Source organism: Paroedura picta, chromosome 3, assembly GCF_049243985.1.
Source record: "Paroedura picta isolate Pp20150507F chromosome 3, Ppicta_v3.0, whole genome shotgun sequence".
NCBI lineage: Eukaryota > Metazoa > Chordata > Lepidosauria > Squamata > Gekkonidae > Paroedura > Paroedura picta.
In genome coordinates this window covers 27,789,235-27,815,472 of record NC_135371.1, presented here as the reverse complement: position 1 = coordinate 27,815,472, position 26,238 = coordinate 27,789,235, and the positions used below count along the sequence as shown (strand labels likewise).

The following is a 26,238-nucleotide window of genomic DNA, read 5'->3' as shown; positions in this document are numbered from 1 at the left end:
GAAGCACCAATCTGCTTGATGACTGCTTCATAATACCAAGGAGAAGGGGGCATTTAGTAACATAAGAAATCTCAAAAATCTTGAAGGGGTTGAGTTAGCAGTGGGACTGCAGCATCCTGAATCTTTGGGGCACTCTTTGAACCAGTAAAATGAATGTGTGGTATTAAAATAATAAATAATAGATGAAAAGTAAAGTTCTGACGATCACTTCTAAAGTCATTTGTTTAAAGTGACTCAAGGAAGGAGGAAATTTGCCCCAAAGTTTGCATGGAGCAACTTGAAGATCTTTGTCTCCTATTTATTTGTGCACGTGGCCACTTTTACTTCCTGTATCAAGTTCTTTCTCTATAGTTGAGAGGCAAAACAAAGCAGCTGTGACAAAACAATTTAAAACTATTAACCTTTGATAATGTGCCCAATAGTGCAATACTAGCTTTCTACAATGTCCTGAACCTTTCCCTTTACTCCCATACTGTCCCTTGACTGATTTCAAGTGGCAGCAAATCTGGCTTTTGAGACAGCCAATGAAAGAAATCAAAGGACTCTTACCTAAGTATACCCATGGACCATTGTTCCTCAGGGACTCCTCAGTATAAAATGTCCTTCTAGTCATTACCGACTAGTGCTAGGGTGGAGCAAAGCATTTCTGCCTTAGACTGATAGCTTTAACAATGTCTCCTTCTTGACAAGAGAATCTCATGTGGGAATACAGAGAGAATGCTGGAAAAATAAGACTTATTATCATATCCTCATTTTTTTTCTCCCCAAAGGTAAATGGAAAAGACTTATCGAAAGCAACCCATGACCAAGCAGTAGAAGCATTCAAAACAGCTAAAGATCCTATTGTAGTCCAGGTTCTTAGGAGAGCACCACGCACCAAAATCTTCAGTCCCTCTCATGAATGTCTCCTAGTTGATATGGGCACCCAGACGGATATCACCTTTGAACACATCATGGCTCTAACCAAGATGGGATCACCTACTCCACCAGTTACATTGCTGGATCCTTATCTCTTACCTGAAGAGTAAGTACCAATTTTATTAAAGCTGTAAAAAAAACTATTTTTTTAAGAAACCACTGCATATAACATGAAAGGCAGCAGTCACTGGTGCAACATTATTAATACAAGTAATGTGGAGCTGCATTTCAGATTCCTATAAAAGACACGGTGATGTTCTCAGAAATTGTGCCAGATTATTATTTATTTATTTATTATTGTACTTACATACCGCCGTTCCCGGCTGGGCTCACGGCGGTTTACAAAGTTAAAAGTATAAAATACAACAAACCCCCATAATTTCCCTTAATAAAAACTGTTACTATCAATACCAGTATCAAAAACAAGGCAACAGGTGAACCACTGTCGACTGTTTCCCTTGTTCAGCCAGGGACAACATCCTGCTGTTCTCCTACTGGGAGTGAGGCCTTAGATCTTGCAGATCTCTCAGATCAACGGAGGGATTCCTAGGTCAAATATTGGGACTTCACCCTGGCCTCAACCATATGCCTGGCAGAAGAGCTCCGTCTTGCAGGCCCTGTGGAAAGCTGACAATTCCAACAGGGCCCTTAGCTCTTCTGGGAGCTCATTCCACCAGGTTGGGGCCAGGGCCAGGCGAACATCCTGAGGGCCCGGGACTATCAGTAGGTTCGTACCCGCAGAACAGAGAGCCCTGTGGGGGGCATAAGCAACCAAGCGGTCCTGCAGGTAGACAGGACCCAGGCTGCATATAGCCTTGAAGGTCAGTACCAACACCTTGAACTTGACCTGGAAACAAACTGGTAACCAGTGCAGATGTCTCAGCACCGGCTGAATATGGGCCCTCCATGGTGTCCTAGTGAGGACCCTAGCAGCTGCATTCTGCACCAGCTGTAACTTCCAGATCAAAGACAAGGGCAGCCCACATAGAGCGAGTTACAGTAGTATAGTTTGGAAGTGACTGTTGCATGGATCACTGTGGCCAAGTGGTCTGAGGACAGGTAGGGCGCTAGTAGCCTGGCTTGGCAAAGATGGAATAAAGCCATCTGGGCTACCTTTGTGACCTGACCCTCCATAGAAAGAGAGCCATCGAAGGTCACACCCAAATTCCTGGCAGTTGGGGCAGGTGGTAATTGCACCCCATCCAGGCATGGGAGGTGTGCTTCCTGGTCCAACCCTCTTTTACCCAGCCACAGGACCTCCATATTGGAGGGGTTGAGTTTCAGACTCTGCCTGAGCCATCCAGCCACTGCTTCCAAACAACTGGTAAATGTATTGGGGGAGGGGGGGAGTCCAGCCAGCCATCCATCAGGAGATAGAGCTGGGGGTCATCCCCATATTGGTGACATCCCAGCCCATAACCCTGAACCAGCTGGGCTAGAGGGCACATATAGATGTTGAAAAGCGTAGGGGAGAGAATCACCCCCTGCAGAACCCCACATGGGAGGTCTCGAGGGTCAGATAACTCATCTCCCACTGCAACCCTCTGCATCTGGTTCCGGAGGAAGGAGACCAGCCATTGCAGTGCAGTCCCCCTAATCCCAGTTCTGACGAGGTGGTGAGCCAATATCTCATGGACGACAACATCAAATGCGGCCGACAGGTCTAATAAAACAAGTATGGTGGAACCGCCCTGATCCAGCTGGTGTCGGATATCATCCGTCAGGGCGACCAGTGTGATCTCCACCCCAAGGCCAGGACGGAAGCCAGACGATGGTTCCAGGGCCAAGGTTTCCTCCAGAAATGCTCGTAGTAGATCTGCCACTGCCTGCTCTATCACCTTGCCCAGAAACGCAAGATGTGAGACTGGGCGGTAACTGGCGGGGTCCCGCAGGTCTATGAAGGGTTCTGAAAATGCAACATGTGTTTACCCATTAAAGAAGACAAGTGTAAGAATAGTTCTATTAAACCATCTTTGCCTACCCAGCTTTACCACACTCTTCCTTTAGGGGTTCTGTTTCCTTAAGAGGATCCTATATTTTGTTCTCAAAAAACCTCATGGGTTATGTTAGGCTGAGAGTGAGAAATTGGCCAAAGGTCACCCCATGAGCTTCATAAAGACCTTTGTTCTGAGATTAGAAATAACATGCTAAATAGTAGCCTGTGTCCAGCAGCATTCCAAAACCTTAAGGGCACTTAGGTTTTCTTTTTTTTTTTTTTTTTATAATGATTTTTTTTATTTTCATAAAGATAGAAATATAATCATCATTTGAGAATATACGACCCCACATTGACTCCACAGTGATATAAACTTTTGCCCAAAACTCTAAGAGCCATGAGTCTAAGAGCCATGCACATTTCCACTACATTAAAAAAAAAAAAAAGGCCTGTTTAGATATACAAAAGAAAAGTTATTATTAGTCAACTTACTTGAGAGATCGTAGACCTCACATTAACTGCTTGATACAATCTAAGAGCTATCCTAGCAGATATTTCTAGGTTTGAGTTAGATGCTTAACATTAAACATTTCATATAGCACAGTATGAGTTTTGGCCCTGTATCAATACCCTAATGAAGGGAGAGGAAAGTAGGGCTTTGCCTTAAAGATGTACAAAGAAAAAAAATTACAAAAGGATTTCATAATTTCTCCTTATCCTTAATACAGATACATCTACAAACCATTTATACTTGACCCATTCTAAGAGCCATCCTGACAGGTATAAGTTGAGAGCTTTGCATTTTCTACAGATCAATATGGGCTTTGGCCCTATAACAATACACCAATAATAAAAAAAAATAATAAGGGGGGAAAGCCTCATTTTATATTTCCAACGCTAACGATTATATTACCTATATGCCTACTAAGAAAAAAAAACAAGAGAGAAAAAAGGCACTGCTTCCCCTTTTTCATAAAAGTAGCAATGTAGAATACAGTATATGTTGTTAATACAGAGAATAATAAGATTTCCAGGTTTAGATTAAATGCTTAACATTAAACATAAAACAATATAAGCTTTCAGTCTTCTATAGCTTCTCCTTATCCTTGGTTCTGATACATCTACAAAACAATTTATGCTTGACCCATTCTAAGAACCATCCTAACAGATATATTTTCAGATTTAAGTTGAAAGCTTAACATTAAACATTTTCTACAAGTCAGTGTAGGCTTTAGTCCTAGGACAATACACTAATAGAAGAAAGAAAAAATAAGGGGGGAGAACCCCATTTTACATTTTCAGCACTAATGATTATATTACCTATATGCCTACAAAAGAAAAGAGACAAAAAAAAAACAAGAGAGAAAGAGACACTGCTTCCCCTTTTTCATAAAAATGGAAATATAGAATACAGTATAACATTAAACATAAAACAATATGAGCTTTCGGTCTTCTTAAGGGGGTCTCATCTCGAGGCTTGCTACATCTTGTCGTTCCCGTAAAATTTTATTCTGTCCCATAGGCCTTTGGCGTAGAAAGTGCAGTTGTACTCTTTCCCGCAGAGTATGCATCGATAAATCTTGAGGCCGTTGCACCTCCTGGACTCCAGTATCAATACAATTTTTTCCCCAGAGAGATCCTTTAAATCGGTTACTTTCACTGCAGATCCATATTTCTTTTGATTGATTTTTGTACACTGTTGCTTTGAGATGGCTGTATGTCTTTTTAAAAAGGGTGTCCTTATCTGGGCTGCAGAACTCCGGCATCCCATTTTCCGTCTCCAGAATTTCAGATTTCTCTTCTACTGTTGGTTTTCCACCTTGTTTAGAGCTGTCATCAGCCACTGTTATTGATCCATTATTCCTGTTAAAGACGTCTTCCTTGGCATCTTGGATCTCCTTGAAGATATGAATTTCAGATTTCTCTTCTGCTGTTGGTTTTCCACCTTGTTTAAAGCTGTCATCAGTCACTGTTATTAATCCATCATTCCTATTGAAGACTTCTTCCTTGCCATCTTGAATCTCCTTGGAGATATTTTTGATCAATCCATCTAAGAATACTTTGTAATCTTGGGTTTGTATCTCTATTAGATGAGCCAATCTTTTTAACATAGACATGATTTTGACTTTAAAAAAACCCGGCCTCAAACAATTTTACAAGTGGCCAGTAGAGGTCCTCTGTTTAATCCTCTAATGTTCCGGCACAGGCATGTGACGTATTAAAGTCAGTTAAGGCACAGAGTTCTCGTGAGATTTTCCCATTCACAGCTCTTATCTTCTTATCTTCGAAAACCAAAACAATTACAATAAGAGCTTTTGCCAATTAATTCGAGTTGATTTGAGTCCTTCTTCTGCTTAGTTAGGAGAATTAGCCTGCCTCTTAACGAGGTGGCTTCAGGCAGAGCAGAGTAAGAGGAGGGGGGAAACAAAGGGCTTTGATGCAGGAAGAAAGACGAAGAAAAAAAAAACGAGAGATACTTGCAGTAAATGATGTTTTGGAACTCAGCCGATGTCCTTCCCTCAGTTCAAAGCGTTCATTTGTGGTAAATCATCATGTAGGGTTGAAGCAGATACTTTAAGATTAAAGAAAGAAAAGAAAGTCCGAGGTAGAAAATGGCAGTCGTCCTCTGGACCTGGAACGCTGACAGCCTATAATCCAGGGAGATACACTCCCTAAAGGATTGGAGACGGCCCCAAGAACTTCCTGGGTAGAAAGGTGAGGTGGGGTTTGCGTACCCCTCCTCTTTTCTGCCAATTGCTTGCACAATTGACCCCTGTCAGGCTTCAGAGATAGCAGAGCAGATGCCCTGCCACCCTCTCAGGACGACATCTTTAGCCACACCGGCACTTAGGTTTTCTTAATCATTTGGAAATTACAAGAGATTGATCCAAACATTTAGTGTCACTTTTTTGTTGATGCAGAACGACCTGTGAAAATAGAGAAAAGTTTGTCAAACCCCTGCTTCATCACCTGTAATGAAACTATGTGAAATCTTCAGTCAATGGTGTCTTTTGACCAGCAGCCCCATGAATGGCAATTTAGATTCCTGAAGGTTGCTGTGATAAAAGGCTTTCCTACATACTGAAGCCTCTCCCCTCCTGTGATGGGATGCTCTTGAACTACATCTGTGATCATCATATCATAGGAGACGTAGATGGCTGCAATCTGAAAAATATCCCTGCCTGATCTATGTCCAGCAGAGGTTTGAACCCCCTCACATGCTGCATTGCGAGTGGCTTGTGGAATTCAGCTTCCAAGATTTAACAAGATCGAGCTCTACCTGCCACCTTCCCTCCACCTTTCCCCATAAAAATATTGATGCCTGTATAAATGGGAATGCTCCTGTCCAGCTGTCTTGCTCAGACATCGCATCCATCTGGGTCACTATGGATTATTCAGATTGGAGCCGTTATTTGGGGTCTAGCACGTATGCCCCCAAGCCCTGATGGAGATACCAGAGTCAGAGCCTTTTACATCCAAAACGAGCTCAGTCAAGCCTCCCTTAAATGTGGAGTCATAGCTTTTCTGTCTCTACTCTTTGTTTGTTTGTTACACTGTGATTTAAGGTGGCTTTACAAAACCCAGTTTAAAACAGGCAAAATTCACAGGGTTTTTTAAAAAAATTCTCTGAAAATACCTGCTGCTTTCACACGATTACAATCCCTAGCAGATGAAAGAGCTTTACATTGCTGCTTCCTTTTTTGTCATGGTGAACATAAATTTCACACAGCTAAGAGCAACTGCCTTCTGTTCCACTGTATTAATTACTTTGTTATAATCCTATGGCGATGTTACGTAAATAAGTTGTTCTCAAGGGCTGATATTTCTTCAGAATAGTGTCAAGGAAATTGGAGAATCAATTTTTAATTACTGCTAGCAATGTTCTGAAAGTTTTGCACATCCAGATTAAAAAATAAATTGCTGCTGTAGCCACACTGAAGCCTACCCATACTCTTAGCATAAAAAAAAGGATTCTCCCCAGAGTCTATTATTATTCCATGCAGATACTTGATATTTATTTCTGTAGCATGAAGAAAACAGTAGAAATTTACCCAAAATGTCAAATGTATTTCTTTGTGATGAACATCTTTCCATTTTGTACGGAGAAAGCTGCAGTGGTGTTGCTCTTGAAGTCAAATGCAGTTTCAGATCTGACCATGCTGACCATGAAAGATGGGTTTCTAAAGAGCAGAATTTGTGTCACTGTTCCTGCTTGAAAAGGATTTTCAAGTGCACTTGGAGTCTAACATCCATATTCCAACTGAGTTTCTTTTTCTAGTGCTTACCAATGCCTTTAAGTTTTTGACTATGACCAGAACCTGAGGAAATTCATGGAACCTCACTTCATTCTATCCATTGTGAATGTTCTACTAAGCCATTTCCTTAAAGGACTCTGTGGTCTAATGTTTAAGATGATCAAAGAGAAGAATTTTTATCTAATCACCTTCCCCACACTATGTGTTTATAAAGTCTTATAAATTCATTATCTGTTTAATCCTTCTATATCTGATACAGAACCTGCCCCCCATGTGAACCAAGAAACCAAGAAAGTGTGGTCAGATACAGATATGAATATTTTTAGAACCCTGATAGCTCTCCAGGTCTGCAGGAAAATCCCCCAAAGGGAACATTTTGGGTGTACAAGGGAGGTAAGCAGGGAAGGACAAGTAGGAGTTGCTGTTACCACCACAGGGCCTAGGCAGACAGAGGGGCAGTGCCATAAGTGAGTGGGTGTGGAGGTAGCAGTGAAAGCTGATATCACCAAGTAGGAGATGATGGGGCCTCTCTTCTCAGTCCTGCAGGTCCCTCAACTAGAAACTGCCTCCACAATTCAGTCTTTTCAAATCAGGTTACTCCAATCTCCTATATATATATATATAATAACTAGCCTTGCTTTGTAATGTGGTACAGCAATCCTAACCCTCCATAACAGATTTTTAGAAAGGTGTTATAATGCTAGCTTTTTCAAAAAAAAATTCTATCACCTCCCCACAGTCCCTCACTGCTCACCTGTGACTCCATGGGCCATTCTACGCAGTGGCGGCTGCAACAGGCCACCACCAAAGTGTTGCGGTGGAGCAGCATTCTCCACAGTTTTTTGTGTTCCCCATGGGGGGACACATTTTGGCGGCAGAGCTGGTCCGCCACTTTCTGTGTTCCCTCAGGGGATGCAGCCATGGAGGAAAGGTTCCACCACATGGGGGAGCAGTGGGTTCCCCCCCCCTAGGAAGGTGGAATTGCTTGAAAACACAATTCCACTTTCCTGCAAAATAAGAAAAGAAAAAAGTCTCATTCGGCCCGCAGCAGCGCGATGCCCCTTCTGGGCCTCTATAGGATGAGGAGGAACCAGGCCCAGCTCTTCCTGTCTACACAGGCCTCCTCTGCGCTAGGCCCCATTGGCCGCTCGGCATACTTACTGGAATGTGGGGAAAATCCGCATTCCCTTAAAGCAGGGCAATGGCAGCCTAATATTTTTAACAGAACTCATAATAATTCTCTTTTCAACCTTTGCTGCACCGGACTTTGCCCCAACCCACTGCTTGTCCGTTGGCGGGGCAAATTACTGGTTCTAGATGACAGTGTGGCTGGGCCAGGGCCATCCCAGACCTGGCCCAACTCAGGCCCTTGTTTGCCCCGGAGCAAAGGAATATGGATATATCCAGTGGGGTCTATGTCAGGTTTGGGCTATCATGGCCTGGCTCCTTGCCACCTGTCGCTGTGACTGCAGTGTTCTGGCAGGGACAAAAAATGTCCCAGGCGCAGCATGGTGAAATCACCTGGGGCATTTTTTTTAATTCTTAAGAATGAGATATTGTGTTCTAATGCAATACCCCATTCCTAAAAATTAAAATCGTTCCCCACCACTTTGCGGCATGGTAGAACCTCGCCACCCCGGCTGCCTCACCTGGAGGCACAAATCTGGAGTCAACCAGGTGAAGTGAGAAAATGCTCCCCTGTCTGGCAACCTGCCCCAGCCCAAACACCTGCCAGCAGCCTGGCGCGGAACGGAACTTACTAGAACAAAAGGTTGTCTGAATTTTGAAGATGCTTCTTTCCTAGTCCTCTTTTGCATTTTTTAAAAAAATTGATGTTACATTGGCTACCCTCTGTTCTGATAATAAGAGATTTGTTTAATTTTAATGATAAATTGCATATTCCTGTTATAGCCATTTCACATTTAAGTTCTTTAGAGGCTCTCAAGAAAATGCCACGCACCCAATTTGTTAATTATAATTTGCTATTAGCCCCAAAGTCTCATATGCGATATCTCAGCCATCTTCTTTAGTGAAAGAGCAGGCAAATAATTCATTTATCTTCTCTGTAATCTTTGTCAGCATTTCTTTCACACTTTTGTAGTTTAAAGATCTTTCAGGACTAGCTTCCTGCTTAAGGTATTACAGTCATTTCATATAACTTTCCTTCAATTTTCTCCTCAAATTCCCACGGTTTGCCTTTATTGTCAACTATTTTGTTAGAGTTTCTGCTCTTCCCCAACCCTCATTTCAACAAGGCTTCCACTTTTTAATGGAAACAATTTTTTCTTCATAAAAGAAATTGAATCACACTGATATCACTCACACTCAGTTAGTTCCTCTTCCCATTATGCAACTGATCTTCCTTTTGAAAGTTTAGACAAAATTTTAAAAATTTGGGTTCAGTTACACACTTTCAGCCTCACCTACCCCACAGGGTTGTTGTGAGGAGAAAATGGAGAGAACAATGTAAGCTGCTGTGGGTCCTCAGTGGGGGGAAAGGCATTATATATATTTAATTTGTTTGTTTGTTTGTTACACTTATATTCCGCCTTCCTCCTTGGTGGGACTCAAGGTGGATCACATAAAACCTCATAAAAACCCAACCAAATCAGAGCCTAGTAGCACCTTTAAGACCAATAAAGATTTATTCAAAGTGTGAGCTTTCGAGTGCAAGCACTCTGAAGTCTTTGGTCTTCGTTGGTCTTAAAGGTGCTAGTGGACTCTGATTTTATTGTGCTACTTCAGACCAATACGGCTGCCCATTTGAATCTATCATAAAAACCCAAGCCTTAAAACTAGAAACCTCCATATGGCAGATAGAAAGAAAATCTTTCCACCGCCCCCCCCCCCACAACCATATAACAACCATCCACAAACCATCCACAAAGGGTTCAAGCGATGATATAACATCATCCTGGCGGGGGGGGGGGGGGGGGACAAGATCTTAAACAACCCGGCCTCAAACAAAGACCTGGCAGAAGAGCTCTGTTTTACAGGCCCTCCGTCAGGGCCCTCAGCTCTCCCAGGAGCTCATTCCACCAGATCGGGGTCAGGACCGAAAAGGCCCTGGCCGGAGTCGAAATTAGTACCTGCACAGCGAAGAGCCCTGCAGAGGGCATAAGCAGATAAGTGGTCCCTCAGATAGGTAGGGCCCAAGCCGTGTGAATGAATTAAATGAATAATAAATTAAATAACGAATTCAAAACATAATGTTAAGCTAACTCTCTAAAAGTACTACTTCCATCCTTTTATTATGTGACTCTGAATTGTGTTCATTTGCATTTTTATAATTCCTTTTTTCATCATTTACCTTTTATATCACCCCTCCCTGGGAGCGGGTTTGGGGCTGGTCGTTGGTACTGAGCCCAGCCCGAGGGAATCCAACAAGCCATTGTCTGTTGTGACTATTCAGACAGACTATGAACACACTAGAAACTACTGTATCCGAAGCCTTGCCATCCTGCAGCTCTGCTTTCCTGACAGCAAACAACAACAGTAACAATCGTCTGTCACTCCAAGTCTGCTGGCTGAAATTAACTGTATATCTCTCTGGCAGATTAGCCCCTGCATGTTACATGAAAGAGACAGGGTTTTGTTTTTTTATTTGTTTGCTTTTTGTTTAATGAACTTACAACCCTCAGCACCATTGATCACTGGCATCACACCAGCCTTGCATGTACGTGTGACATGTTAGTGATGATCTGCCATGAGGCTTGGGGAGGATTAATATGTTAATTAGAATAGCAAGTGATAACCTAAACTGTGCTTTATTTTCCCAGGCATTCATCAGGGCACGAATACTATGATCCAAATGATTACATGGGAGGCATTCATCAAGAAATGGACAGAGAGGAGCTAGAATTAGAGGTATGAGTAATAACTAGATATTTAAATAAATTTTCACGTGCTGGAGACTTAGCATTGCATTAAAATCATGTTTGCATGCTACCAAAATGTACTGGAAATGTGGATGAAAATAATGTGTTGGTCCTTCTGCAGTTTTGAGTGCAGGCTCCGTGAAATTAGTCCTTATTCACTTTCATGTGCAGTTAATCATGGGTTGTATAATTAAAGGGTTAGAGGCCATGTCCTCAACTGGCACATGAGCAGACTGTTCATTGGTTTCCCTATCAGTTTTAAGATAGTTCCATATTTATCTAATCTTCTTATAGTTCTATATGTAGCTCCATATATGTCTATAATCCTATGGAAATGTGCTACCAAAAGCAAAATCTGATGCATACCATAAATTCATAAGAATCTCAGTCTGCATCATAAAAAGAGAGTTGAATTCTATAAATTTCCATTAACCTAGAAACCCTTTTCTGGTGGTAGGAGAATAAATTTTCTTTGTTGGAAGAAAGCTTCTGTGTATAGAATCAAACCCTAAGTTTCTAGACCTAGTGGATGGACAAGTATATGTAAAAATAAGCATGTAGTATGTGCAGAATCACTCTTCATTGGAGGCCTTTTTTCCTGATAGAGGCAGTCTCCACTTAATTTGGGGGAATTAGTTTGGAAATGGAGTGAGAGGCAGGTAACTGGAATCTCCACCTATGGATACAGGAATTTGCCCCATAAAGACCTCTCAGTGATACTCAGGCAGCTGTTTTACCAGAAGAGTTTTCACTGAAACAAACAGAAAACTGAATAAAAGAAAAAGAGCTAACTAGGGAAAGGAGCAATTCTTGGAAAGAGTGATATTTACCGATTCTGAAGAGGTCCACAGAAGGAGCAAGTCTAGGAGGAAAACAGCCAGCATTTCATGAAAGAGAAGGCCTACACACAAACGGGACTGCATGGAAGATCAAAGAGCACAAACACACACACAAGCAGCAGGGTATTTGTAGGGCAAAATGTACTCTGAGGCAGGTTGACTCTGTGCCAAAGGACGATGACTTGATGGTTTTACTGGAGGTGGACAAAGTGGTGAGAGAGGTTTGATGGGTCTACAGGCCTTGGACATAAAGAGTACCTGGGAAGGTGAATACACTTAAGCTTTTGCTGCTTAATCATAGTTAATGGGTGAAGGAGAAGTCAGGTGTCAGTGAGGTTATACTGAGTGAATCTATAGGTCTTAGGTGATCTATTGTCCTAAAGGCCGGCATCTCTGTAGGGCAAGGAGAGGGCAGTAGCCAACCAGTTGCTCTGGCTCATGCCTTGAAACTGATTTCCCAAGCTAATGACTGCCTGGTATCCATCTTGTTCCATTTCAACCCAAGCAGTGCCCTGCACTTAAGATATTAGTGTGATATTAAGAAGGGTGTTGATAGCTTTTTTAACCTATAAATTGCCCCTGAACAGGAGGAGGTGTCTGACTTGTAACAATCAAGGGGTTTCTTTGTACAGCATATCTTTTTTCTCAAAGTCTCAATCAAGAGTTTCTTTCCCTGCAATCACGTCCTTATCTGTGGTGCCTATATATATTTGTGAAATGCCCTGGTGAGTGGAGCGTGTCCAACCAGCTGAGACTGTCCAGATTCGAATCTGGGCCAAAGAGAGAATGCCCTCCCTAGGTAGCCTCTCGCCTATCTGCAGATGATCCTGGCTGCCGTGGCTGATGCGTGTGTGGTGGTCTACCTGGGTGGCAGCAGTGGCCTCCAGGAGGAGGCGCTGGCAGTACCCACGAGGAGGCACTGCCAGCACCGCCACTGAGGAGGCGGCCATGGGGAAGATGAGGCGGTGGCTGCAGAGCCACCGGGGAACCGATGGCGGCACAGGGCAGCCGGTGGAGGCATGGAGGCCCCACATGAGGCTGCGCAGAGCACGCAGTCGAGATCAAGAGCCCTGCCAGGAGCCTCCGGCCATGCTGCAGGAATTGTGGCAGCGGGGGAGGTGACTTACTAAAGGTAATGAGGCAGGTGGCGCCAGCCAGCCTGGGGCCTGCCAGCCCCAATGCTTCCCCCCCCAACCAATGCTTCCCCACCCCCGCCTTAGGAGGGGGAGGTGGGCAGGGGGGCTCCAGCCCTCTCCGCCCCTCACCATCGCTGCCTCCACCCCAAACCGCTGTCCCGCTAGCACCCGCTGCTTTTCAGCCTGCAGCGGCCTTTCTACTAGTTCAAAATGAATTCATGTACCAAAATTCATTACGAATGATATTGAGCAACAAAAAAACCCAACATGGCCTGAATTGCATCAACATTCACAGTGCAATCCTAATAATTCTTAAGTTATGCATTTCAAAGTCCGTTGGAGTCGGTGGGTCTAGAAGGGTGAAACACCACTCTGATTTTCACTGTTTGTTATCACCATCTGCACCCCAAATTTGTGTTTCCCTGACACTGAAGCTTTAGATAAATTCTCTGAAGATATGTTGCTCTGTGCCAAATACAATGGTTGCCAACTTCTAGTTATTCCACCACTTAGTGGCTTGCCTGGTATGTCCTAGAACCCTTTCCTGAGAAAGTAAAGGAAGTTTTTACAGAGTTCTGCAAAACTATTTTGTTTGTTTTTCATGACATTTAAGCTATGGGCATTTTTAATTGGGTTTGATTGCATATTTTATATACTTTCAATCTTGGAATCGTGAGTGACCTTAAGCCACAAGAGAAAAGCAAGATATAGACATTTGACTGATAAATAAAATGCATCGAGTATGATCCACAGGAGAGCTTCCTTCACTTTTGCCAGTGAAGAACTCTAAACCAGGGCAAGCCCCAACTTTACCTATGTCTCCATCATACAACAAAACTGCTGGCACTATTACCATGGGACAGATTGTAGGACATGCTAAGCCAGCAGCTGACCAATGCATGTTACCCAGTCAGGCTCAAAGCACTTCAGGGAGTTTAATAATTTTGACACTTGAAGATTGCTTTTTTTTTTTAAGACATAGAGACTGCTAAATGTTGAGGAAGTGTTTGTGGCTTAATAGTGTTTCTAAAATCCCTTAAGAATCTTTTCAAACCTGGGCAACGGCAATCAATGGAAAGGGTCAGAGTGTAACAAACACTCTGGCAGCCCCTTGCTTTTATTGTTTGCCTATTGATGGATTTGTCTTAATAGACCACAAAGGCGCTGGCTTCATTGACTATAGCAGCAATGTTGAAAAAGAAGCAAAATATCACAACAGTCCAGCTGGGTTACATGCTCCGTAAAACATGTTCTGAATTTTCAGTCCATCATCTTGGCTTTTATGGCCCCCTAGCTCACAATTAATGACTTAACAGATAGAGTCGACAAGTCTCCTGTGTCCATGTCCATAGCTCTTGCTAGAATATGCTGAAAAGAACTAGAATGGTGTACCAGTCTCTACAGTCTGATATTTGTTGCAAAAAAATTGAATGGCTCCCAAGAATTGACCATTAATGGCAGGAGCTCAGTATCAGAAACCAGACAGCAAAGAACTCAGCTCCCATTAACACCATTAACTCAGCAAAGAACTCGGCTCCCATTAACACTCAGCCTCTGTGTAATGAATATTCACCCCGTGTCATCATGGGAATATAGCATATCAGTGTGTTTCTAAATTGCAATGTATTTTTAAATCTTCAGTTGGGACCATGTCTTTAAATACATGTGTCAATCAAAATGTGCAAAATAAACTCTTTTTACACATTGCTAACGCTAGAGGGCGTCACCCCAAGGGTCAGACATGACTCGGTGCTTGCACAGGGGATACCTTTACCTTTACCTTTAAAGACGTACTAATTAAAATAAATAAAATAGAGCCTCTTGTGGCGCAGAGTGGTAAGGCAGCCGTCTGAAAGCTTTGCCCATGAGGCTGGGAGTTCAATCCCAGCAGCCGGCTCAAGGTTGACTCAGCCTTCCATCCTTCCGAGGTCGGTAAAATGAGTACCCAGCTTGCTGGGGGGTAAACGGTCATGACTGGGGAAGGCACTGGCAAACCACCCCGTATTGAGTCTGCCATGAAAACGCTGGAGGGCGTCACCCCAAGGGTCAGACATGACTCAGTGCTTGCACAGGGGATACCTTTACCTTTAATTAAAATAACACTACCTACAAATAGGTTTAGAAGCACTGTGATGAAAACTAGGAGGTCTGTATGACACTATGGACAAATAAAGCCACCATCTCATGCATCTAACCAAGTAGGCTGCTGTCTAGGAAAGATTCTGCTAGAATTTAGTATTTGAAAGCTACAAGATCCCTGTTTATCCCCTCCCCACCCCACCCCCGTTTCCTTGTCCAAGAGGTAGGATCATCAGGCAGCCATAAGAACCTAGGTCTTCATTTAAAATCATTCTTAAAGGAACAGTGAATACAATTCCTCCAGAATGTCAAATTTTTTCAGGCTGTCCTTGAACCAGTGGCAGCCAGCACTGATGGACCAGCTTAGTGCAGCTCAGAAGAACACCACCCTTTGTATGGTAACTTATGTTTGCTCTATGTAAGTGACTCATGGTATCTCATGCATCTAACACATAATATGCGGATGACATGTAATTGTATCTGCATCTCTAAACATATGCACACAAATTGGTACCATCCTTACTTGACATGTTTGCTGCAGAAAATAATGGTGCAACAGAAGAGTATGTGCTGCGGACATGGGCACTGCTGGTCTCACTGTGTCAAAAGTCTTTTTGAAGATGTAGATCAGTATTCCCATTCAGTACCCTTGCAGCCTCCACTCACTCCACAGATCAATTCTATAGTAACACCTCTTTCAATAAGGCTGGTTCAGGTTTAATAAAGGAGCAAACTGGCCCTAACGGGAGATTGTCTACAACACAATTCGATAATCTGTTGAGCACAAGTTTCCTTTTGGCTAGACAGAGGTTAATTTGCTATTATCTTCTGTTCTGAAAACTTACTGTTATGAGTAGCTTCAGGCACAATAATATCTCTGCACACTACTTCATTCTTGTCTTGTCGTAAATAGCATATGGATTTTGAGCAACCAGGTTGTTTAGCTTTGCTTATCTCTCACCAGTTGGCACAGGGCCACAATAATTTTATGCAATTGTCTTGCATTCATTTTTAATTTGGAGACGTATCTTCTACCTACACACACTTTCTTTTTTTTTATCAAAGCTCTACCTGAGAAAAGGATAATCTACATCTCAAAAAGTTATGCTAAAGCTTATTCATGATGCATTAGTATAATCTGTATCCTTCTTAGGCTATCCCTGACTATTCAGACAATTAGGGTCCAGTCCATTCTTAACTTCATTATTTATCCTCCACTTGTGCTTACTTTCAAGCTGTCAACAGTAGGTACATATTACCATGTTCCTCACCTTCTTTCTCCCTCTTTGGCCATATTGAGTTCATCAGCTACAATATAGCAACATACCTTTGTGCAGTGTCTTGTATGACTTAATATACAGGGATGTATAGATGCTCATAGATGTCATCAATTTACAGCCAATTTATAACAACCTCCTCAAGGGTCTTGCAGGGGAAAAGCAGAGGTGGTAGTATATGGTGGTAATTAGTTTTCAATAGAAACTCATTTACTTGGCTGCAAAGATGAAAAAAACCCCTCAAATCCTTGTTTTCCATGGAAAGAAGGTCACATTTGTATTAGTTACTATACTATGAGTCACCTTCCCTAAAAAAGATTCAAGGAGTCAGGAATTAGAAGCAACTGCAGCCTTTGAGTATACATATTGTCAGCCAGGGAACAACAAAGAAATAAAAGTAGTGACATCCAGACTCTCACAGGTATGTGGAACACATACCTGCTCCTGAGTTCTTTGATCCCTTCCCTCTCTCCCTCCCTCCCTGACTACACTATACTGGTTTAAATCTACACCAATGAAATCGACTGGGATAGAAATTTTGAGAAACTGGGGAAGGTAACCTAGAGCATGAATATTAAATTAAGTTCATAAGGCGGAGCTCTTAAGATGGGCAGAGCTAAGATGTTGAAATCTGAAAACGACACATCTGTACCAGAGATTCATGCTGGGCAGGATTCAGCAGCAAAAAGCGCCTCAGTTTGGGAAACATTTGGAGATTTGGGGCAATGCTTAGGGGGGATCAGACTTTAGGCAGGGGAAGAATGCGGGAGAATATGATACCATAAAACCAGACCTTGAAAGCTGATGTTTTCTGCAGGCCCCATCTGGAGGTTGGCGATTTCTTGCATTGGTACCAGTGCACAATCACTTATAGTTCCACAGGAGAAATTACTTCCAAATTCATTACATCCTGATGCCTCAGGAGCCTGACATGAAAACTATACTCCTGAACCATACAGATCTCAAAAGGTGACATTACAGACGCAGGAGCCCAAGAATCTGTGCACCAGTAACAAATTTCATGGCGCCTGTGGGTTTTTATTTTGTTTGTTAAATATCCCCATTCTAAATGGTAGCCTGAACATTAAAAAAATTTCTTTGCTTTGATGGTGTTAAATTTATGGAGTTATTGTCTATAAAGTCCTTTGAAGCTTTATGATTATATTAAAACTTTATTGAGGCACAGGCAACTAGGAAGCAGCTGTTCTCTTTTCTAAGTACACAAAATTATCATATCTAGGGTAGCATCAAATCCCAGTTATTTCTGTTCTAACTAGGGCTGGGGGGATTGTACCCAAGGGTGGGTCTATATCTAATTACTCATAAAAATTCAGGTAGTAAACACCTGCTATGAGGTTATTCTGGAGGGACTATTTTTTTTAACAAATACCATTTGTCTGCGCACTGTTTTTTCAGATGTGTGTATACTTTTGAAAGTGATTTATCTCCAGACAATATATCCTAGACAGGAGGTGCAGAAGAGATGCATCCTGGGTGGGAAGTAGATTTAAAAGCTCAGGCTTTTGGTTAACATTCCCGAATATGAAAAACAATGTAATAAAATGTTTAAAATGGAAGCTGAGCTGTTTTGTCCTGTACAGCAGAGGTAGTCAACCTGTGGTCCTCCAGATGTCATTGGACTACATTCCCATGAGCCCCTGCCAGTGTTTGCTGGCAGGAGCTCATGGGAATTGTACTCCATGAACATCTGGAGGACCACAGGTTGACTACCCCTGCTGTACAGCATTACTGTCCTCTTCCTGCACATCAATACTCACAACTTCCCCATTCCTTTCATCTGAAGAAGACCTGTGCAGCCCATACACAACTTATGTTCACAATGATGCTCTCCATCAATTGGAATAGGTTGAAAGCCTGGCATCTGATTAGTCCTACCAGTGCCTCTTTCCTGCCAAAATGTTACTTGACAATGACATCTCAAAACAATGTTTCCTGTATCTTTCAAAGTCCTCTGACTGCATTTCCCAGTCACCAATCCTTTAAGTATATGGAGAAAGTCTTTGTGAGGTAGCAGTTAGTGTGCTAGATTGTGACGGGTTATCCAGGCTCAAATTCCCCCCTTTACCATAAAGCCCACTAGCTGGTTTTGAGTCAGTCTTATGACTCACTCAACTGACAAGCTTGTTAAGGAAGATAAATTGAGGGAAGAGGTCTATGTTTGCCACCCTGACGTCCTTGGAGAGTGAGCTGGACACAGTTCTAATAAATAAATAGACTATGTGCAGCTACAGTGGCATGTTGAATGGCTTGTGCTACCATTGCTACAACAGTGCCGCATGTTTGGCTAGGGGAGAAGTTGTATCCCACTAGTGAAATGTTGCTATCATGCTTTGGGCTTCCCAAGGTATCTGGATTGGTGGTAGCCAGAAATGTCTGAGATATGTGAATAATAAATCATTCAGTCTTGTGCTGATTTATGGCAGCATAGAGTTTTCTAGACAAGAGTCATTGAGAGGTGGCTTGCCATTGCTTGATTCTGCACAGTGACCCTGGAGTGCTTTATTGGTCTCCCATCCAAATACTAACCGAGGCCAACTCTGCTTAGCTTCCGAAATCTGATGAGATCAGGCCAGCCTGGGCCATCCAGGTCAAAATGACATACAAGTACTTAATCACAGTCTTTGCCCCATACAACAATTCTATTTTGTTATTACTTTCATAATAGTGGCTGTTGCTATTTCTGAACTCCTGACCTAAGTACCTACAATAGTTCAGTGTTCTAGTACTACCAGACTAACACCACATAGTACGGATGCAGGAGCCATAGGCCTTAAGTTCTAAATACCAGCATGTCAGAGCAAAGGCTTAGAAGATGGGACTTTAGTAAACAGCTTTGGTTTTAAGTGATTAAATAATAAAAGTACTGGAGGTAAATGTAGTTGTTTAATGATGAAAGCAGGTAGGTTTGACTGAATATAAATATTTATTTTTGAACATATTCTGGTAGTACTTCATTGTTTCCCTTGATGCTGCTTTTAATTATTGGGGTTTTCCTGGTAAACACAGGATTTAGAATCCGATCTGACTGCAGTTTGCTGAATTAGTATTTGATTACGTTTACTGTGTATTTAGTCCCGAGACAATAAGCTGCTAAATTCTTGGTACATAGGTATTTTTTTAGTTTGGAGGGGAAAAGTAAAATACAAGTTCCCTACACTCTCCTATCACTGATTCAGTGTCCAGAAGGCGAGGAAGATGTTCCTGGATGTCTGCATGTTCATTTTTAAAGACCAGCTTTTAAATGGATAGGATAGCACATGGGGGAAAAATCACATTTTGAAAAATAACGCGGAATGAATGGCTTAAACCAAATATTTACAGCCAGTCTTCAAGAAACAAGGAACATTCAGTTTTCCGCCGTATGAAAAAAGTTTAAAATAATAAACTAATTAAAATTGAGTTGAAAACCTACATTTATAACATACCACAAGTCAACAACTGCTGTCAGTTTTATGCTTTGCACTCCAATCCTATACAATTAGTTATGTTAACTCCCACTGGGTTCTATCAAACTCACTGCCAAGAAGTATAAAGTGGAGTACTTAAAAAATAGTATGCCACTTAATAAACTATGAGTTAACAATGACACCTAAATTTTCAACTTGCTGGTGTACTCCACACCATAATTATAATACACCCCATTTATACAGAGCAAATTAATTATAATATTTCTCCTACCCTCCTTAATGAAAATGTTTCCAAATTTCAGTATGGTAAACTGCAAAAGCTGTTTATGGAAATCTTTCCAAGGCAGTTGCCTTCCTTTGCCCCAATTAAAGGCATCGAGTCTACCGACTTCATTTCCTTTGGCCTGAAGAATTGACTCCAGGGACTATATTCGGCCGTCATTGTGTAATCTGCGTTATTGATCAGCCAAAGCCCTCTTTCTTTCAGGAGAGAAGAAAAGGCAAAGCCTTAGAAATATGGAAAACTTCAGCCATTGCTCTGATGCATTCAACCTTTCTGTAACAAAAGGAGAGCATGATGAGAGAACACAGCCATTCACAATCGCATCTATTGATTGAAAATCATTTAAATGCCATCTGAAATGTCACTGACATTTACTGCTCTGTTTTTTTTAAAAAAAACAAATTACACATGTTGACAAGTAAATAACAAGAGATTGCTTATCGTGGCAGCTGTCATGTAGACATGCCAATAAATTATTCATATCGGCGAGTTTTATTGTCTTCCCCCGGTGAATGGCACCGCAGGTTGAAATTGAGAGATGCTCAGAGGGTAGACTATTACGTTATTAGGACTCTTAATGCATTAATACCAGGAGAGAAAAGCCAGTAATCTCCTTTCAGTCTGAACCCGACTGCATTTTCCCTCCTCATATCATAATGATATTGGAATTCATAAACGTGTTTCATGTCCATTATTGCAGCACTGGGTCCTTCTTCTTTTTGAACTGTCAGCTTTCTCAGATTCTTAGGGGAACGGAAGTATTATTTAAAGCAGAACTGAGGGGTCTGTAATGCAGGCTAAGTAATGAGTGGGCCCAGAATGGCATTAGGCAATCAGAGCACTGCCTAAAACATGGGGTGATAAAGGATGTAAACTAGCAACAGATCAAGGAGTTTGGGAAATGGACCATTACAGTCATTAAAGATCTTAATAGGGAATGAACTTCCAAGGTGCCCCTTCCTGCCACCCCTTATTCTTGTGAGTGATATGCGAGGTCAGAAATATAAATTAAGGCTGGCTAATTATGGCCAAAAATTACTGTGGAAAAAAAGCAAGAAAACAAATGACAACCCCTGGATAGTAGAAGATCTGGTAGGGTTAATATTACCGGCTTCTTAATCACTTTGCTGGCAACATGTTTAGAAGAACCAAGCTGAATGGTGCTAGCCGAAGTATATGCTGTGAAACAATTCTACTGATTCCATCATGGAACTCTCAGAACAATCCTACTGGATCAGATCCAAGGTTCATCTTATCCAGCCATCCTACTTCCCTGCTTCTGAGAAGCCCATAAACTATACAAGAAGGCAATTTTCCCATTGTTGTCTGTTTGTAACCAATCTCCAAAGAATGGTGTTTCCCTTTTTCCATTATGGTTAATAGTTCTTAATAGCCATTATAGTCCATGATTTTGTCTAATTCCCTTTTAACGCTACCTCAATTAGTGCCCAGTATTACATGGTGGGACAGATAATTGCATAAATTATATGTTGCATGAAGATGCAGTTCCTGAATCCATTCTCATGATAGATGTCAAGAGCTTGTACTATGGGGGGGAAACAAGTTTGCTCAATCCCCTTCATCTCTACCCTAGATAATTTTATGAACCTCAGTTAAACATGTCCCCTCTACAGTAGCCTTTTTTCTCAAGTAAAAACCATTCAGCCTTTACTTCAATCGTATGATCCTTTCAGTTGCCTTGTTTATACCTTATCCAATTTTATGACTCCCACTGACTCAGTGATTGCAGTCAGATATTAGAAACACAAAGCAGAAATCTGTTACCACGCCCACATGCTCCTTCGCTGTTCCCCCCCTTGTCTTGCCTTGTGTGTGGAATGTGATTGTGAGTTTACTGCCTTGGGAAACCTTTGCTTTATTTCCAGTTTAGCATAAGGTGAGCAGAGTTGAAGGGAGGTAAGGCGGGCCGCGGCAACGGTGGGGCCCCCCTCCTCCCTCCCTCCCTCCCTCCCTCCGACTGGACTCACCGTCATCTCCTGAGCACGTCTCCCACGAGCCTGTCGGTTTCCCACCTGCGCGGTCAGCACAGGTTAGCTGGGGGCCAAGGGTGGGCCTCTTCCTGCTGGCCGGGGGGCAGGGAGGGAGGGAGACAGGGAGGGGGCTCCGGCAGAGGCAGGTGGAGGCAGAAGCTGGCAGAGGTAGGCAGAGGCTGGGCCATGGCTGCAGCAATAGGCAGGCAGCCGCGAGGAAGCGGGACATATAAGGACCCGGGCGGGATGCAGGATGATGTCATCAAATACATGAGTGTCCCGCGGACGTCAGGATGGATGGGCAGCTTAGTTTAGCATCATAGTTTGTGAGGAGGAAAGCGCTTCCCCAAGGGCCCGCATCGCTACAACAATGGGGCTTGGTTGTAGACTTCTGAAACCAGGAATCCTTTAGTGGTGCTCCCCATCTAAAAGGAAGAATAGAGACATGTACATGCCTAAAGCAGCGGTCCGCAAGCTTTTGCCCGCTGCGGACCGTTGCGGCGTAGTGGGGGGAGAGGGCGGCCAGGGGGCCCGCGCACGTGCGGCAGCCCCAGCACAAACGCACATGCGTGGACTGCCACGTATGTGCGTTTGCGCCCGGCAGGGGCGCAAATGCGCGTGCGTGGCAGTCCGCGCACGCGCGTTTGTGCCGCCGCCATGCCAGCGGCCGCGGCTCTCCCTCCCGGCCTCTCCGGGCCACCAGCAAATCAGCCGCTAAAGCAGCCAATTAGGTTGCGGCTCGGCAAGCTTCTCTTCCCTCTCCTCCCGAAATAAGAAGCTTGCCGGGCTGCGAGCTAATCGGCCGCTTTGGCAGCCGATTTGCTCACGGCCTGGCGAGCTTGTTGCTTCGGGGAGGGGAGGGAAGAAGGAGCCGTGGCCCGCGGGTTGGGGACCACTGGCCTAAAGTGTGTGTTCATATCATCTGAAGGCAGCAAGCATTCTAAATGCTGCTGGACTTTAAATTTATATAAAGGCATTATGATGCTGGCAGTTTTATTCTTCATTCCTTTCTAATAATCCCTACCTTGGAATTTGTCTTTTCACAGCCAGTGCACACTAAGTCGATGTTTTCATTGAACTATCCATCACTACCCAAGACCTCGTTCCTGGTTAGTCATTACTGGTTTATACACCATCAGTATATATGAGATATTTTTGAGCCACTGTGCATCACTGTAGAAGGACTGTAGAATTCAGCCTCGTTTGCCATTTTGTTGTTCAGGAACCCAGCTTGAAGCGATTCTTATGGAGCCTTTGAAGTCTGCTTGGGCTTTAACTGTCTTTACTGGTTTGGTGTCATCTGAAAACATGGCCATATCGTGGCTCATCCTGACTCCAGAACCTTGCATATATTCAGTTGCAGGTTTAGATACATTTATGCAAAGCAAAAACAAACAAATGAAAAGATGTAAACTGGACTCCTCTTACACACTAAAGGAACATATCATTTCACATGTGAAATGGCCTGCCAATATTATGCAATATGAACTTCAGTTAGTAACTGTTAAAGGCCCTGTACAAGCACCGGGTCATGTCTGATCCTTGGGTGACGCCCTCTAGCATTTTCATGGAAGACTCAATACAGGGTGGTTTGCCAGTGCCTTCCCCAGTCATTACCGTTTACCCCCCAGCAAGCTAGGTACTTATTTTACTGACCTCGGAAGGATGGAAGGCTGAGTCAACCTTGAGCCGGCTGCGGGGATTGAACTCCCAGCCTCATGGGCCGAGCTTTCAGACTGCATGTCTGCTGCCTTACCACCCTGCGCCACAAGAGGCTCTTATTAACTGTTAGATCCTGTCAATAAATGTATGACTTATAACTGCAATCCTAAAAAGTTAGAATGAGATGGTGGGAACATTAATGCATATGGACTCTGGAGGTATTTTTGAAAGTTTTCATTTCAGCCCATCAGCATGATAGGACAGGAAATTTTAGGGGTTCCCAAAGTGTGCAGTAACCCGGCCCCTCCGAGGAAAATGGAAAAATCCAGGAGGCCCTGAGGAATTGGGGGGCAGTAGATGGGCAGCAGTCTGACTCTTCCTTTTGTGGCTGCATTTTCCTAGCAAGAGATATTCCAAGGTGGTTTGCCATTACCTGTCTCTGCCTCCTTCCCAGCCTCCACCCCAGATCTCCAGGAATTTCTTAACCCAGGGTTGCCAAACCTTCCCCAAAAGTCTCCATCTTTGGAAGGCTGGAAAAGCCTCTTTCCGATTGCTCCTGGTCATGGGATTTTCCATTGCGTGCTTCTCTCTTTCTTTCCCTGTCTGACTTTCTCCCCGGTGAGGACCCAAAATTACCTTTACAGCTGACTTTTACAAAGAACTTTTATATTTTTTCCAAGACTAAAATATGGCTACTGCACAATAACCAAAAAAGAAGTGTAGGCAATATAGTGTGTTTAGAATTTGCAGTAGTCCTAACACCAGGAAATAAATGTGCATTCGTAGGGATGTGGCCAGAGAGCCCAGAGGGAAGCAGCCTGAAAAAGTTTGGGAACCACTGGTTTAAACAGAAAAAGAGAGCTTGCTTCGACCATGGAGTGATCAGATCAGATACATTAAGAATACCCCACATGTCTATAGCCTGTGTGAACATGAAATGTATTTAGTCAACTTTCTTGTTCCTAGTGTCCCTTCACAAGTGCCTGAATTATATCAATCCTAGAAAGTTGGAATGAGATGTAGAGCAATCCTAAGCAGGTTGACTCAGCATCAATGTTCCTTCTAATTTTTCTCCTCCACTGAGCAGAATATGGGCAACAGGCAGTGCAAGACCCTGCAGGGCTCCAAACTTCTGCTGAGTGGGGCTTCTTGTGTTAATGAAGAGCCGCTTATGCATACAGCTTAGAGGGAACACAGCTCAACATCTTACTGAAGCCTGCTCAATAAGCATTAGTATTCCTGAAAATTCTGGATATAGATTTAATTATTCAAATTGGCACATCACGAAAATCAAGGAAGTCACAGGTACAAGATCGTTACAGAACTGAGGTTGAATAAATGTGGCTAGCATTGGGTGTAGAATTTCAGTATACTGTATTGAATTTTGACAGTAAAAAATGAATATGCAAGTTATTTAAATGAGATGTAATAGTCCCAGGCTGTAGAAAATTCCACAGTTCTGATTTCTCAGCACGTTCTCACCGCATTGGATTCTAAAGGTAGATTCTGAATTTGTGCCTGGAGTTCTGTCTCTGTGGTTTTCTCCCCTTACTGGTCAGGACTACAATCATGGCATTTGTTTTGCATTTTCTCAGGAGAGTGGGCAGTCCCACCTCCCATCATGCCTCCCCTTTTCTTGATCTGAGCATGAGAAATAACACACCTGCACCATAATGCAATCCATTTTTAATTTTAAAAAATTAAATCACACCCCCTATCCCACAGTTCCCATGGCACTTGAATGACCCAGGCAGGGGGGGGGGTATTCTTGTGCTGATGTGTATTCAGTCATCATGCATGCATGAAAACAAAGCATCTAGGCTACCATTACAAAACTGTTTTTCTGCATAAAATTTATGAAGTGGCCCATTATTAAATTATAAAGTGCATTTAGATGCCGGAGGGGAAACCGGGGGGGGGGGGCTTTCTGGAGCGTCCCCAGAAAGCGGATGCTGTTGTTATTGCAAATTCGCACTGTAACATGATCATGATCAATTTAAAAAAATATATATATGTAGGGGGGGCATGGTGGGAGGAGAGGCAGATTATTGGTCGGAGTTGATACGTCATCACTTGAGGTGGGAATAGAGGAGAAAGTAGCCTCGAATCCAGAGCTTCCTCATTGGAAATCCACAAATTCCCACCCAAGGGAGGGGGAGAAATTGCATTTTCCAAGGATTCTCAAACTGCACAGCAAGCAAGGAAAACATTTGGATCTGTTCCTTAAGAGCCTGATTTTCGTGTGAAAGGTTTGTTATTCCACAGAACATTAGGGAGGCCATCGTGACATTTTCCATGGCCGTGGAAACAGTCATAGTTTCGTCAGTATCTTTAAAAGATCACTCAGCATTCCCTGTTATAGCTCAAGCGGCTTGCTCACTACCCTTCTTCAAGCAGCATATTTCAGAAGCTGCACAAAGTATTTGTCTTCTCAACAATTCCCGTGTTGGACAGCAGGTAGTGCTAATCTTCCCTGGTGATTCTTCCAACCACGGAAAGACTTTCCATTTATGAATTAATTCCAACTGTATTCATCTATAAGTGACACAGAATAC

The 26,238-nt window shown here is 42.9% G+C and overlaps 1 protein-coding gene across 6 annotated transcripts in view; it reads left to right on the top strand.

The window, feature by feature from the left end:
* Positions 1-26,238, top strand: part of PDZRN3 (PDZ domain containing ring finger 3) — a 225,558-nt gene that overhangs the window by 186,775 nt on the left and 12,545 nt on the right. For all 6 annotated transcript variants that reach the window (XM_077325198.1, XM_077325199.1, XM_077325197.1 and 3 more), the window contains 2 exons: positions 771-1,024; positions 10,890-10,977. In XM_077325198.1, coding sequence (XP_077181313.1) covers positions 771-1,024; positions 10,890-10,977 — 342 coding nt within the window. The remainder of the gene's footprint in view (positions 1-770; positions 1,025-10,889; positions 10,978-26,238) is intronic.